Below are 13703 nucleotides of genomic sequence, written 5' to 3'. Positions count from 1 at the left end.
CGTATCACGTCTGCCTCCCCAGAAAGGTCCATATTCAAGTATCCAAAGTTTTTATATTACTCACGTTATTGTCGCCCTTTTAAACAAGCCCCCGCCCCGTTTCTCGAAGCCCCTCCTTTTTGCATGTTAACGCTGTGACGAGTCACATGATTGGCGGAGCGGTCATTGAGATGGGAGGGGCGATTGTGAAGCTCCGTGTGTATTGAAACTCTCGGTGCTTTGCCTGCATTCCAACCCTCATCAAATCCTGAAAGAGAGCAGAGGGGGGAAATCCATAAATAATACCATGGTGAGATCGGCCCGTTTTGAAGATCGGCACATGGACGCGCATTCTCAGGAATCGGCCTCGATTGGACTCGGAAACTGCGAAGAAACGCACGGCTGTGATCTACTTTTGATTTCTTTTCAGCACTAAAGCGAGAGAAGCTCGATGGGGGACACACAGAAACGTTTTCTTTTTCAGTTTTAAAGAGGAACGCAAAATGGCAGATGACAGACACCAATAGCGAGATCGGCTCCGTTTTCCCTTAAAATATGAAGGGCTACCCGTTTATTTTTGGACGTGTGTCGGAATACGACATTAGAGCTGGTTGCCTTTAAGCACTTTCTTTTTTCCTCGCCTTTTCTTCTCTGTGCAGGAATCAAAGGACATGGACACCAGCCCCGCGCAGTAGGGAAGCGATACAAAGTATTTCAAATGTAACATTTAATGATACATTGAAACATTCGGTGTTACACCGAGTAAAGCCTTTGGTGGGGCGCTTTAAAGAGATCAAAGTGACGGCACTTGGCAGTCCGGTTTCCTTTAGACTTGGGAGTATATGGACGGGTTACATACCAGTGTATGTTTTCTCACTGTTCCTTTGTTATAATGAGGGGGAAGTGTAGTATGCTTGTAGTCTACACGTATGTGTAGGGATTAACCGATCGGTTAGCGGGGGTCGTTTTCTGTGAAATTAAATTACAAAACGCGCTCATTCGAATGCGAGAGAAGGATATTTGTACGTAAAGTGTAATACTCGTCTGTGTTGAGAGATCCAGCGGAAAGATTATAATCCTCTTCATGTCAGCGTGATGCTATTTCAACAGCGGGTGCGCAACTAAACTATAACGTTGTCACGCATATACAAATAAACGAAAATCGGGAGAAGAATAATTCGCTTCATAAACCAGTCTCTTGCTTAAGGCTGTTCTCGAAAAAAGGCCTGTCGGCTTGACTTAAGCTCCCAAACGAGAGCTGTCAGCCGCGCAGACAGGATTATTCATAGTCGTCATAGATAAATAGTGGGCGCAAGAATCATCGTTACACACTCGGAATATAAACTAGCGTGTTGGCATTTAAAGTCACAAGACAGAAAAGTCCACTTCACTGCTTTGGCTGTAATACAAAATTCTCGGGACGCCTACAGTTGACACGAACGATAAAAGAAGTGGGTGGTGTAACGTTGCTGCCTTGAGCAAAAGTGTGTTGTGTGAAACTATAATTTTCTTTAGCGTTTGCACAAAGTTGAGGTTTGTTCATCTCTCACCGTCTGTGACTGACAGAGGAACTTGAGAAAGTTGAGATTCTCCAAACGCCTCAACAAGGTTTTATGCAGTTTTCCACTTGACTTTAAAGTTTCAGGCCAGCCGTGAACTTCAAAGCGTCGAAGATGGCAGAGAATTGGAAAAACTGTCTCGAGGAAGAGCTAATATGCCCCATTTGTTTGAATGTGTTCGCCGAGCCGGTTCAACTTCCTTGCAAACACAATTTCTGCCGCGTGTGTATAAATGAGGCCTGGTCGAAAGATTCAGGAATGGTACGCTGCCCCGAGTGCAACCACGCCTACAGCCAAAAACCCAGTTTGGAGAAGAACCACAAACTTTCTAACATCGTTGAGAAGTTTAATGCTTTAAATGTCGAGAAGACGCCAGCGGTCTTGCACTGTATCTTGTGTCGCCGTGGTCCTCCGCTCCAAGCCCAGAAGGTTTGCCTTAGGTGTAACGCACCCTGCTGCCATTCCCACGTACAGACTCATCTCCAACAACCCTCTTCCAATGCCGGACACTTACTGGTGGACACTGAGGACGTCAGGGCCTGGAGCTGTCCACAGCATGATGAGTACAGACTGTATCATTGTGAAACCGAGCATGTGGCCGTCTGCCAATACTGCTGCTTCTCCAGATGTGCCACCAACCACGGCCATGCCGTGTGTGATATTGAAGTCAGGCGAAATGATATCAGGGTAAGTGGTCCGATTGAGTTGCCTGATCTTTGATACAAATCTGTTTTCAATTCTTGCTGGCCATAAACCACACAAGTCATTTCAACGGTGTGTCCGGTTGGGTTTCCAAACTCGTTTTTTAAAGACAGGTTGAGTTTCATCGGCGTCGTGCCTAACTATGCTGTCCCCTTCCCCCTTTTTTTCTTCCATTTGAATGATAAACAATTGGGTAGAGCTGCAAACAATACCAAAGCTCTCCTCTGGGCTTATCTTCCCAGCACAGGTGCATCCTTGCGTGGCATTTTGGGGAGGGGGAGGACTGCGACTGGAGAATTTAATGATGAGTCTTATTTCCTGTGGCACAGATGAGGGAAAAGGCCAGATTGGGATTTAATTCACCCCCAACAACCCCCTGCATTTTCCTAGGCTTGCTGCAACAAAATGACCTGAATTGTCTTTTTTCACCTTTTTGCAATGCACACTGCTTCGGAAAAATCATTTCTAAGGCTTTTATAGTATTAAGAAGCAGCAGATTCATAAACAGGAAACAAGGCAAAGTGCTGTTTCACAGCCAGAGTGGGCCTTTGTCTGGATTTTGTGTAGTTTATTACAATAATAATGTGTTTAAATTCTACATTTGTGTCAACATTCATATTTAAGGGTCCGACTGGTTTGATTCAGTTGGAAGCGGCCAGTGTAATTTCCCTTTTTGTTGACTACATAAAATCCTACGCCACCAGTTTTCTCTGACAGCGTCAAAGCCATTTCTGTCAAACTACATGCTAGCCATGACTAACCAACCAACCTTGCTCTGCTCTATCCCAAGCATTTGGAATTTGGTCTGTCACATAGGTTTCAGTTTTTCCACAGGCTTATTTCTCCATGTGCATAAGTAAGTAAGCAAGCACATTTTATTTTTAGAGCACATTTTACTTCAGCTTACACTGACCAAAGTGCTGTACAAAACAATCATGAAATACAGTAAAGTATAAACTAAAATACAAATTAAGAGATAGATAACAATACTAATCCATAAATTCAAATTCAGGAAAGGCCATTGAATAAAAATGCTTTTGAAGTTTAGACTTAAAAACTTGAAATAGACTGGGAATCTTAATGTTGCATTCGCGATCGCAGGGTACTTCGTTAACAAACCAAGTTTAAGCGGCATGCTTGTGCATCAACTGATTTTAGATGTGGTATTAGTATCGTGTATTTCTCTATATTCACACCTGGTGCAGTTAAGTTTGACACGCTTTCCACATTCATATGCCGCAAAGCAAATGCCCCTGTCTGGGGCCGTAGCTCAGGGCAAGGTTGCTATTCCCTCGTTCACTCTGACCTTGGCAAAAGAGACGTTGGTTTGAAATGACAGTGATTTTGAGCACCCTACCCCCATTCCCCCTTGAGAGAGGTCCTGGATGGCAAGCCAGCACCACCGCCATGAGGTATTAGGTTCCACCCTCCAGGCCTCCGCCGGCAGCCTGAGCTCATCAGTCATTACAATTAGGCCATGGTCTTAGATCCTAGAGCTTCAAAGACATTCTGTGTCTCCGTGCGGGTTTCTGGTCCTTGACCTTCCTTCTGTTCCTGATGTTGATGTAGATAAACAGCAGTTAAATCTGTAAAGTAATGGGTGGTTTTCAAACCAGTTTTTTGCAATCCAAACACATCATGTTGTGTGTCAGTTGGCTTGTCGTAGGAATGACTTCAACGCGTTTAAAGGGGTAGTTCACCCAAAAATGAAAAATATATCTAGGGCTGTCACACGATTAATCGCGACTAATCGTTTGCAAAATAATAGTTTTTGTTTACATTAAATATGTGTGTGTACTGTATATAATAATTATGTACATATAAATAGACACACATCCATGTAAAATTTTAAGAAAAATAATATTTGTATATATTAAATATTTATGTTTATATAAAATATAAACTATATAATAATATAAAAATGTATATACATGTATAAATATTTCTTAAATATATAATGTATGTTTATGTATTTATATATTAATAATTATATACAGTACACACACATACTTCATGTAAACGAAAACTTAAATTTTGCAAACGATTAGTCACGATTAATCGTGTGACAGCCCTTCACTCTCTTGACATTTCAAACCTGTATGACTTTCTTTCTTCTGCAGAACACAAAAGAAGATATTTTGAAGAGCGCTGGTTACCAAATGACATTGGCCCACATTGAATTCAATTGTATGGACACAAAACCACTAAAACATTTTTTCAAAAGATTGTAATATGTGTTCCACAGAAGATACAGTCACATACAGGTTTTAAACGCCATGAGGCCGAATAAAAGATTACAGAATTTTTTCTATGGCTGAACTAACACAATGCGGACGTTGTAACAATTCATACCAGATATCTGTAATAGACTTAACTAAAAACTGATTCACTCCCAAATCCAATATATTTGTGCCAATTCTAAAATCAGTCGGTGCACGAGCAGAGACGTAATTCACGTACACCGCTAAAACTTGGTTCGTTTACAGAGTACCTTGCGATCGCGATTGCAATTTGTCATTCGCTCTGCAAACAAAATCCGTTGAAAGGATGAGGTTGGGCTGCGTGTATCATCTGCAGTGATTGATGTAGTTCATTTGGCACCGAGGGTACAGTCAGCTGTTATAAGCGTCTGTCAGACGGGGTGATTGAGGATCATTAGTCTGCAGCGAATCCCTCCCTGGGTCTTCCGTTTGTCCTGTACCGCTGAATTCTGAAGACATTGACATTGATTCTCTTTGTTTGTGTTTTTTGCTCTTTGGATGAATCCGTGCGTTACTTCCTCAGATTTCCAAAATGGAATTGTATGCTTCCTTCTACTAGGAATGCTTGTTTTATATAAGGTTCTTATTATTCTGCGAGTGAGGTTATTAAAATTTGACGTCATGCTACTGAATTAAACATTAGCCCTCGGCGGCACAACCGGCAAGCTTTCGAGCGGCTTGGTGAGGCTGAGGTTGTCCTCTTTGAACAGGAAACAGTTATCTATGAGCTCGCCTGCATTCATTATAGAGCTCGGCTCCAGAGCACACACTCCCGGGGTCAATGCGATTTGTCTCTGCCTCGGTCGCAGACAAAGACAAAATGGTGAAAGACGGTGCAAACATTCTCGTTTCTCTCCTTTACGCTGTCTGTCCTTCTCCTTTCCCTCTCCCATATTCCCCTCTGAATATACAGATATGAAAAAAGAGCTTTGTTGCCATGACAGCACCCCCACCTTCGCTTTTGTGGCTGCCTCTTGCATGAGGCGTTTGTTTAATTAAAGCTAATTTGGTTCGTTCCTTAGGTACCACTGAACTTCTGTCAAGTCGTCTGGTGATGGTGTTTTTCTTTTGTTTGCTGTGGAATATGAAAGAAAAAGAATTGAAATTCCTCCCGTGCACCAATTCACTCTCGGCAGGAGATGTGACAATTGCGTTCGCTGAACAGGAACAGGAAGTTAGCGAAGGAAAAGTTCCATTTGTGTCGTCACACAACAGACGAGACTTTTATGTGTCTGAAGTCTGCTCACGTTCTTGGTTTTATTTATTTTGAAATACGTTTTTTTATGGGAATGATAGCCTACTACAAAGAATGGCTGGTTTGTAGTTTGAAGTGGATTTTAGTTTCTGATGACTGATTTCTGCCTTTCAGCATTAGTAATGTAGAACTTGAATCCAGTGTCCCTTGATGAATAATGCATGGCATGCATCCAGACACCCACCCACTTTTTTTCTATATTTGAGCTTTGGGGTTAGACGGTATATAGTGTATATTCAGAATATATTCATAATGATGTTGCTAGTGGTATGAAATGAATCAGCCTCATGAATATTCATATGATTTTGTGCACTTTATTTGGCAGTTTTTTCCGCACATACTTGGGTCATTGATGTATAAGGATTTACAAAAGGCCAATAATAATATCTATTGCCGATTTTCAAACATTAAGAATGTGGTGTACACATGAATGCAGAATAAAACATTTAATTGAGTGTATTTAGCGTTTTTCATCTAGGTGACTTGACCGTAGCCTTAAAAAATATTGTGTGGTTCGACCGTGATTTATATTAAATTTAAAGGGATAGATCACACAAAAATGAAAATTATGTCATCGCTTACTCATCCGTTTGTCATTTTAAGCCGGTATGCCTTTCTTTTTCCGCAAAACACCAAAGAAGATATTTGGAAGAATGTTGTTAACACCTCAAAGGTTTGACAAGAGGGTTATAAATCATGAAAGATTTTTTTTTTCTGGGAGAACAATCACTTGAATCACTTAACATTTTATTCAAGTTCTAAGTATTTGAAGTGTTTAGAAACAAAGCTGAGTTCTTGTAAGTAATGATGTCATATAGTTGCCTTCTTAAATCCTCCTGAAAAGCTCATACAACCGATAAAATATGATTAAATACCATAAAATGGACTATATTTAAGTAAACACGGGTGTTTATTGATATGCATTGTTGTTTCATGGCGCTAAATCGTTTTATTAGTGCATGTACAGTAAATGATCATTTTCTAAGGTTGTTTTCCGTACATGAGCTTAAAATCCGACAATGCAAATGTAGTCAACCAAATCTTAGAATATAAAAACAATACTAATCTAATAATATCATTTTATCTCTTTCAGCAAATGTTGATTAAACAACAAGATCGGATTGAGGACCGGGTTCAAGACATCGAAGAGCAACTCTACAAACTAGAATCTGACAAATGTCTCATGGAAGTAAGTGTGTCTTTCTCATCCAATGACAGGCTTATGCATTATTATTATTAGCAGAACAACTTCATCCGTTGCAAGCTTTCAAAGTAAACACTTAGCTTTTTAATCTGTGCCTCACTTCCTGTTGCTGTGATTAATGACCACATTAGCACGTTTGTACAGCGTTCTCTTGCCTAGTTCTCTGCACCAAGAAATCCAGTTTCCAAAGTGGTCTTTGCTAATCGTTCCCTTAGAATAAGATGCAGTGTGTAATCCCAATAGCTGAGGTGCTATAAAACCTGAATAATAATAAGTGGTTTTGTGCCGACCGCGGAACCTTAGGACAAAGTGCAGCATCTGAAGGAGGAGGTACAACTGCAGTATCAGAAAATGCAGCAGCTTTTGGAGGAAGATCTAGGGAAGACCCTGGAGGTTCTGGATAAAGCCCATTCCAAGTTCTGCCAGGAGAACTCGGCCCAGGCCCTCCAGCTTCATCAGAAACAGCAAGAGGCCAAGAAACTGCTCGGCTCCATCCAGATGGTTTTCGATAAGGCAGAGGACATCGGTTTTATGAAGGTGACCTAATTTTTTATTGCCGTTGTCACTGCGAGATGGTCTGTGATTGTTATAAATGGTGACATTTTACAGTGTTTTTAAGAGTCTTTGTCCTGTGTCATGGAGAGGATGATGAAGAGTTTCACTCTGCCAAGCTGTTATGGTTGAACTCAAAACGCAAAATGGCGTGATCTTGTCTGTAGATGGCAAAAATTATTATTTCTAGCCTCATGTAGAATAGGCATCTATTTTTCATGTGCTGGATGCACGGATCACCTCTCTGGGATTCAGCAAGTAGAAGTGTATTTTTCAGATTTGGTTTTATTGTTCAGATTCACAGATGCAGAATCAGATTAACTTTTCTTGAGCTAAACTCTGCGAGACATTAAAATATGTTTTGTGTTTCTACCTATACTGTACATATAAGAGTGTAGGATTTGAAGATTAAAGTATTATCATGTATCATTGCCAAAATTTCTCATTGGCACAAAATACTGTTAAAAATAATACAGTATGCAATAATAGATCTCAACATTCAGTAAATGCTTGTTTGAGGCACACGGTAGCATGTATATTAGATGTGCACATGCAAAAATGCATTTTCCATATGATTTTCTGTCTCTGACACTTGTGCGCCATATTTGTTTTTTTAATTGATCTAAATAGGAAAAATTACTTATAATTTACCCGTCCACATGTCATTCCAAACCTGTATGACTTTGTCATCTGCGGAACATAAAATAAGATGCAATGATAATCCACCCAAAAATGAAAATTCTGTCTTCATTTACTAATTTCTGTGTTCTGTTTAACACGGATAGTTCTGGGAAATCATTGTCTTCCATAGTAGGAAATGTTTTTTGGATCAAAATATGTTTTGTTCCGTGGAACACAAAAGAAGATATTTTGAAGAATTTAGGAAAGCAAACAATTCAGCAGCACCTCTGACTACCATTTAAATCTTTTCTACAATGGTAGTCAATGATGTCCCAGAAATGTCAGTTGCTAACTTTTTCAAATATCTCACTTTGTGTTCAACTGAACAAAGTAATGTATACAGGTTAGGAACAACTTGAGGGTGAGTAAATGATGACAGAAATGTATTTTTTTGGTGAACTTTCCCTTTAAGAATGTTGCTATTCTTACGATATTGGGGCCCTATTGACTTCCACAAGACCACAGAGATGTTTTAAAAATATCTTTTGTGTTCCACAGAAGAAAGAGACATAAACCGGTTTTGAATGACATGATCGTGATCATGATCGTGATCGTGATATTTAAAATGTGGAACCAGCTCTTTTACAAACCACTTGAAACTTAAAAACTTAACTGTCAATAGCTGTAGATCAGTTAGACAATCTTCTTGTGGGCAGTTCTTGACTAGAATACGCTGCAAAATGTACCACTCAAAATTGAGATTTCATTTATTGAAAAAGTATTTGTATACACTAATATATGCTTTTGTTTTGTTACTTTTAGAACACAAAGTCTGTAAAAATACTAATGGACAGGTGAGTCAACGGTGCATTTCAACAGAAAAATGTTCATACATTATTCATCATATCATCTTTCAAAAGTCATCACCCCTCTCTGATTATTGTGTCAACGTAAACATCAGTTTGCCTGGTTAATTCTTGTGAAATCATTTTTTGGGTTGTAGGTCTCAATCATATGTGGGCGGCACATTATCAACGTACAAAGTGGGCAGCCTCAACTCCAAGCTCTTTCTATCCGAAATCTCTAAAAGAGAGAAAAACCTCTGCAAAATGCTGGAAGGTAGGCTGTTTCTGAAATAATATATTCAAGCTAATGAATTATCTGAAATCTTCTGATCTTGCAATTCCTTTTAGTTATATTTAAATAATTCATTCTGATTCTTCTCTTCTTAGCTCCGTTCAGCGCTCCTGCCAACTTCTTCCAGAGTATTCCGGCGTACCTGTGCGAGAAGCGCAGGCATTCCGTGGCGTTCCCTGAAGGCAGCGGGAGCAACCGAGCGGGCGCTAGCTTCATGGATTCTTCCTCTTCATCAGGCTCTGCAGCTGCTAAGCAACCATGCCTAAGTCTCACTCAAGGATCCGCCCCGGGCGAGGGACAGTCCTCCCAGCAAGCCCTAGGGCCGTGCAGCTCCTCCCAGCACGTAGGAACCAGCAGCTCAGCCTCCGGCTCTCAACCCCTACCCCATTCCGCATCCGTATTTCCCCACTCCCATTACCCAAACACCAGCGCCTCCCAGCTGCCCCAATACGGAGCGCGGAAGATCCTGATGTGCACGGTTGACAATTGTTACTGCTCAGGGGTGCCTTCCGTGTCTAACCACCGTGGACATCCGCCGTACCCTCGCTCCAGTTCCTTCCCCTGGCCGGTAAGCTCGCAGGAGTACGCGCATGGCCCTCTGCCCTCTGCGCCGGCCATGTCGCAGCCTCTCCAGAGCTTGTCCATGCGGGACTGGATCGACGCCTCGCAGTCGCACAGGCACACTGACTTCTACAGCCTCTACGGCCAGTCTTCCACCAAGCATTACGTCACCAGTTAACCCGTGCTGTAGTGACTGCTACCAGTCACCAGGTGTGAGAAATGCACGTGGGGCATTTTTGTACACGGATCAACCATTTAGAATAAACTTCTGAAGCAGTGGAAAAGTTAATATCACAAAGTCAAGCATAGCTTTGCACAATATTTAGGCACTAATGGTGTTGTGATGATATACCATGAATGCAAGTTGCTCTTCTAGAAACACTCAGTTCTTGCAGGGGATGCAGAAATAATGGAGGTTGCTGTCATCGGTAATGTGGCACTTTCTTTGGTAAAATCAAAATTTTCGCAATTACGGTTGACTCGTTGGATGAAACAATGGATGTCAGCTGTAAAATGATTTAGTGATCGCCTAATTGTCTACTATTGAGAGAATTGTAGCCCACAAAAGTTTTATTATCTTCACATGGTTGTTATTTGTTGGATTACCCATATGCAGCATGTGCGAGAACTCTGTATAGTTTCACAGCCTTCCATATTTCTGCTTGTTTTCGCTTAAATTGGAGTCTGTGGTCTTTTTATTCATCACAAATAGCACAAGCACATGTTAGCTTGGATTTTAACGGCCACCTTGTGACGTTTTTACCAGGCACGTGAGGATACTCATACCGCACGGCGTTGTCACGATTTCCATTCACTTTTGGTTCACTGGAAATGCTCTTTACGTTGATTCGTGGTTTTGCTCAGGCTTCCTAAGTAACGGGCCTTGACCGGTTCGAGAACGTTTCAGCGTTCAGTCCGGACCTCATTCCGTCTCTCACGCCCTTCGAAGCCACAGAAATGCTCCCCTTTACATACTGTGTGTTAAACACAGGATGTATTGGTTTCGCATTCTTTCGTTTAGCCTCGGTCTCTCATTATATCTGACTCGACGGCGGCTTTAGCGCTAACGTGTCAGTCGCTGACAAAATGGCCCAGAGGGTCACGGTGCACTTGATTCCTTCGCATTTGCTGTCAATGCTGTAATTGTTCTTCCTTGTGTTTCATAGCATTTCCGGCTCCGAGCAACAGAGCCTCCGACTTCCTGTTTGTTGCTGAGTGCATGTGGAAAAGAGTTTATATGCACTCGTAGAAAAATAATAAAACTGCTAGCAGTTATAAAAAGACTTTGAAACAGGGAATGAGATTTTTTTTTTAAAGAAGTTATGTAAAGGAAATGTTGACCAATGAACGTTATTATACTAACTAAATGCTGGGGATGAAATGGAGGGAAAGTTTTCTGTTGTAAATATTTTGTGAAACGAAAAAGACTTGTAATTTGGAAAAAAAACATGTTGAAAATAAAGGATAATTTCAAAATGGTTTACGATTCAAACGTGCATATTTGAACACACAAGGATATAAAGTTGACTTTGTTTCATGTTCCTTCACAGCTTATTAGACAAAACCAAATACAAATGAATTGATTTCCGTCTCTTTTTGTGTTACTGAATGTAAGTTATCTAATGAATTTCAAAATCAGATTCGTTTGCTGACTGTTTTGAAATCGACCATTGCAAACATCTCTTTTGAGGACTTTGCAAGATTATGATGCAACATAAACCCTGGTCCAGAAGCACTTCTGGTTTCAGTTTTTATTTCTTTAATATTAGTTTAAATCTTTAATATGTAATTGAACCTTAAAGATGTTTGTTTAACATTTGGTTATAAATATTCTGATGATTGTGTTTTTCAAACGTTTTTGTTAAACAACTAAAAAGCGACGTTGACATCATCCGAAGAGGTCTATAGTAACACTAAACTCCAAACAGCTGCATAGTTCAAATGAAACATTACAGCTTATAACAAAATGTCGAAAAGAATGAAGATTGTTTATAGGCCAGCTTCACATCCACCTTCAATATTCATTGACATGAGGGCAAATAACTAATGACAGAAATTTCATTTTGTTGCAACTGTCACTTGAAGAAATCCTGACTTTATCTGATCGAACTTTGGTTTAAACTTAACGTGAATGAATTTGACAAACAAGAACTGTAGTTTCATGTCAAAACATTTTCAATGCAAAGAAATCGTGGTAAATGAAATTTGGTTTATAAAGCCCATCAAACACTGTGGAAACTGAAACCAGTATATGTATGAGAAGTCAAAATGATCTATCTATACGTTGACAGAAAAACGTAGGCAGGTATGGTTTATTCTCTAAACTGAAACTGACCCACTCATTTTCCATACGACGAAAATTATGAGATGTAAATCACTTCAGTTGGAGCTTTGGACGTTTAAATTGTGTTTTATTTTTTTCAGCTACTCAAGGTGACTTGCAGTAGCTTCTAAAAGCTTAAATGTAAGATTGCATGCATCCAGCACTCCATTGTTTAGCACTGTAATACACAGCCAGTTACCTGTCAATGCTTTGTAGGCGTGTGATAAATTGGGAACAAATATTGTAAAACATGGGTGTGATCTGCATATGCTGACATTTGCTTTTTGTACTGAGCCACGGAAATAATGAATGCACTTTGCAACTGACAAAGAATAAGGACTGTTTTTCAGTTTGGATGTGTGTGTATGAGAGAACGTTGATCCAAAGATTTATTAATGATATGCGTGTCTTAACCAGAGTTATCTGAATTGGATGTTTTCTGCTGTGGCTACATGTGACACGTGTGTGCGTGCACACGTGTGAGGCTCAAATGATCAATGCTGTTTGTATAACCTGCGAGCATGCAGCCCCTTTTATTTTATAAAAGAATGTCAGATGTTCGACTCTATATAGCAGCTCAGCATTTTCAGTGCAGCGAATGGAAAAGAAAGTCAGAGATATTCATAAACTGGAGAAAAAAATAAACACATACTGTAGAATAGGGCTAAAACATCTGGTAATTTTGAATGCTGTACAATTTGTTACGTGTGGTAACAGCCTCAGTTTGGCCAACTTCCTCGTCAGAGCCGACTGTATAGTGCTGAGGTGAGATGAAGGCAGTGCCTTAAACCCATGAGTTTAAAAGTGATGGCATATACATCGGATGTGTCACAATGAAACCACATTGCGTGGCAAACCAATCATAGCAGTTTGTCAAACAAACCAAATTGTGCAACACTAATTTTAACCTTTACTTTTCAGACTGGGTAACTATGGTGAAATGAAGGTTTTGTCACCTTCAAAACCTCACACCTCTAAACTACTTTTCTTTAGTAGCTTATGTTTTCGGTAAAGCTGCTATGCAAAGATGCACATTGTAAAAAGCCCCTATACAAAATCTAGTCCCCATGGAACCCAAAGAGATTGGTTTCAGCGATAACAACATAAATAAATGTTATGTTGCCCAAATCTAACTTTCCCCAAAGAATCAATAATTGTTGAGGAGTTTTAAAGTAATTTAATACAATTCATATGCGATAAAATATTTTAATACTTAATTGAAATTATATCAATATAATTAAATATAAAATAAATTGTTATATTATAACCAAACAAACACAGTTAACTTTGGGCCAGGCACGTGCATTCGAAAAAAACTTGGAATGAGTACTTCGTTAAGTGCTTGATTAGGAATTCTACAAAATTGCGATATATTTGGTCTTGACTATGTGTCAGTTCATATATTTCAAATTATGTCACATACAAAGTTACATAACAAAGCTATGGATTTTGAACTTAATTTTTTATTCTTTGTTTTGTGCGGTTAATTAACAGTTAACAACCTAGACGACTAGCATACAGATAGCCACACACTATAGATTTTTGTGTT

The 13703-nt window shown here is 39.8% G+C and overlaps 1 protein-coding gene across 1 annotated transcript; it reads left to right on the top strand.

The window, feature by feature from the left end:
• Positions 1–212: 212 nt before the first annotated feature.
• On the top strand, positions 213–11310 carry trim8b (tripartite motif containing 8b). Its single transcript, XM_056771524.1, has 6 exons — positions 213–2225; positions 6850–6945; positions 7264–7497; positions 8956–8987; positions 9137–9252; positions 9366–11310. The coding sequence occupies exons 1-6, from the start codon at positions 1653–1655 to the stop codon at positions 10007–10009; spliced, it is 1695 nt and encodes a 564-aa protein (XP_056627502.1). The 5' UTR covers positions 213–1652; the 3' UTR covers positions 10010–11310.
• The last annotated feature ends 2393 nt before the right edge of the window (positions 11311–13703 follow it).

The sequence above is a fragment of the Triplophysa dalaica genome, chromosome 17, assembly GCF_015846415.1.
Source record: "Triplophysa dalaica isolate WHDGS20190420 chromosome 17, ASM1584641v1, whole genome shotgun sequence".
Lineage (NCBI taxonomy): Eukaryota > Metazoa > Chordata > Actinopteri > Cypriniformes > Nemacheilidae > Triplophysa > Triplophysa dalaica.
Note: the sequence above shows the minus strand (reverse complement) of the source record. Positions and strands in the feature narration are given on the sequence as shown.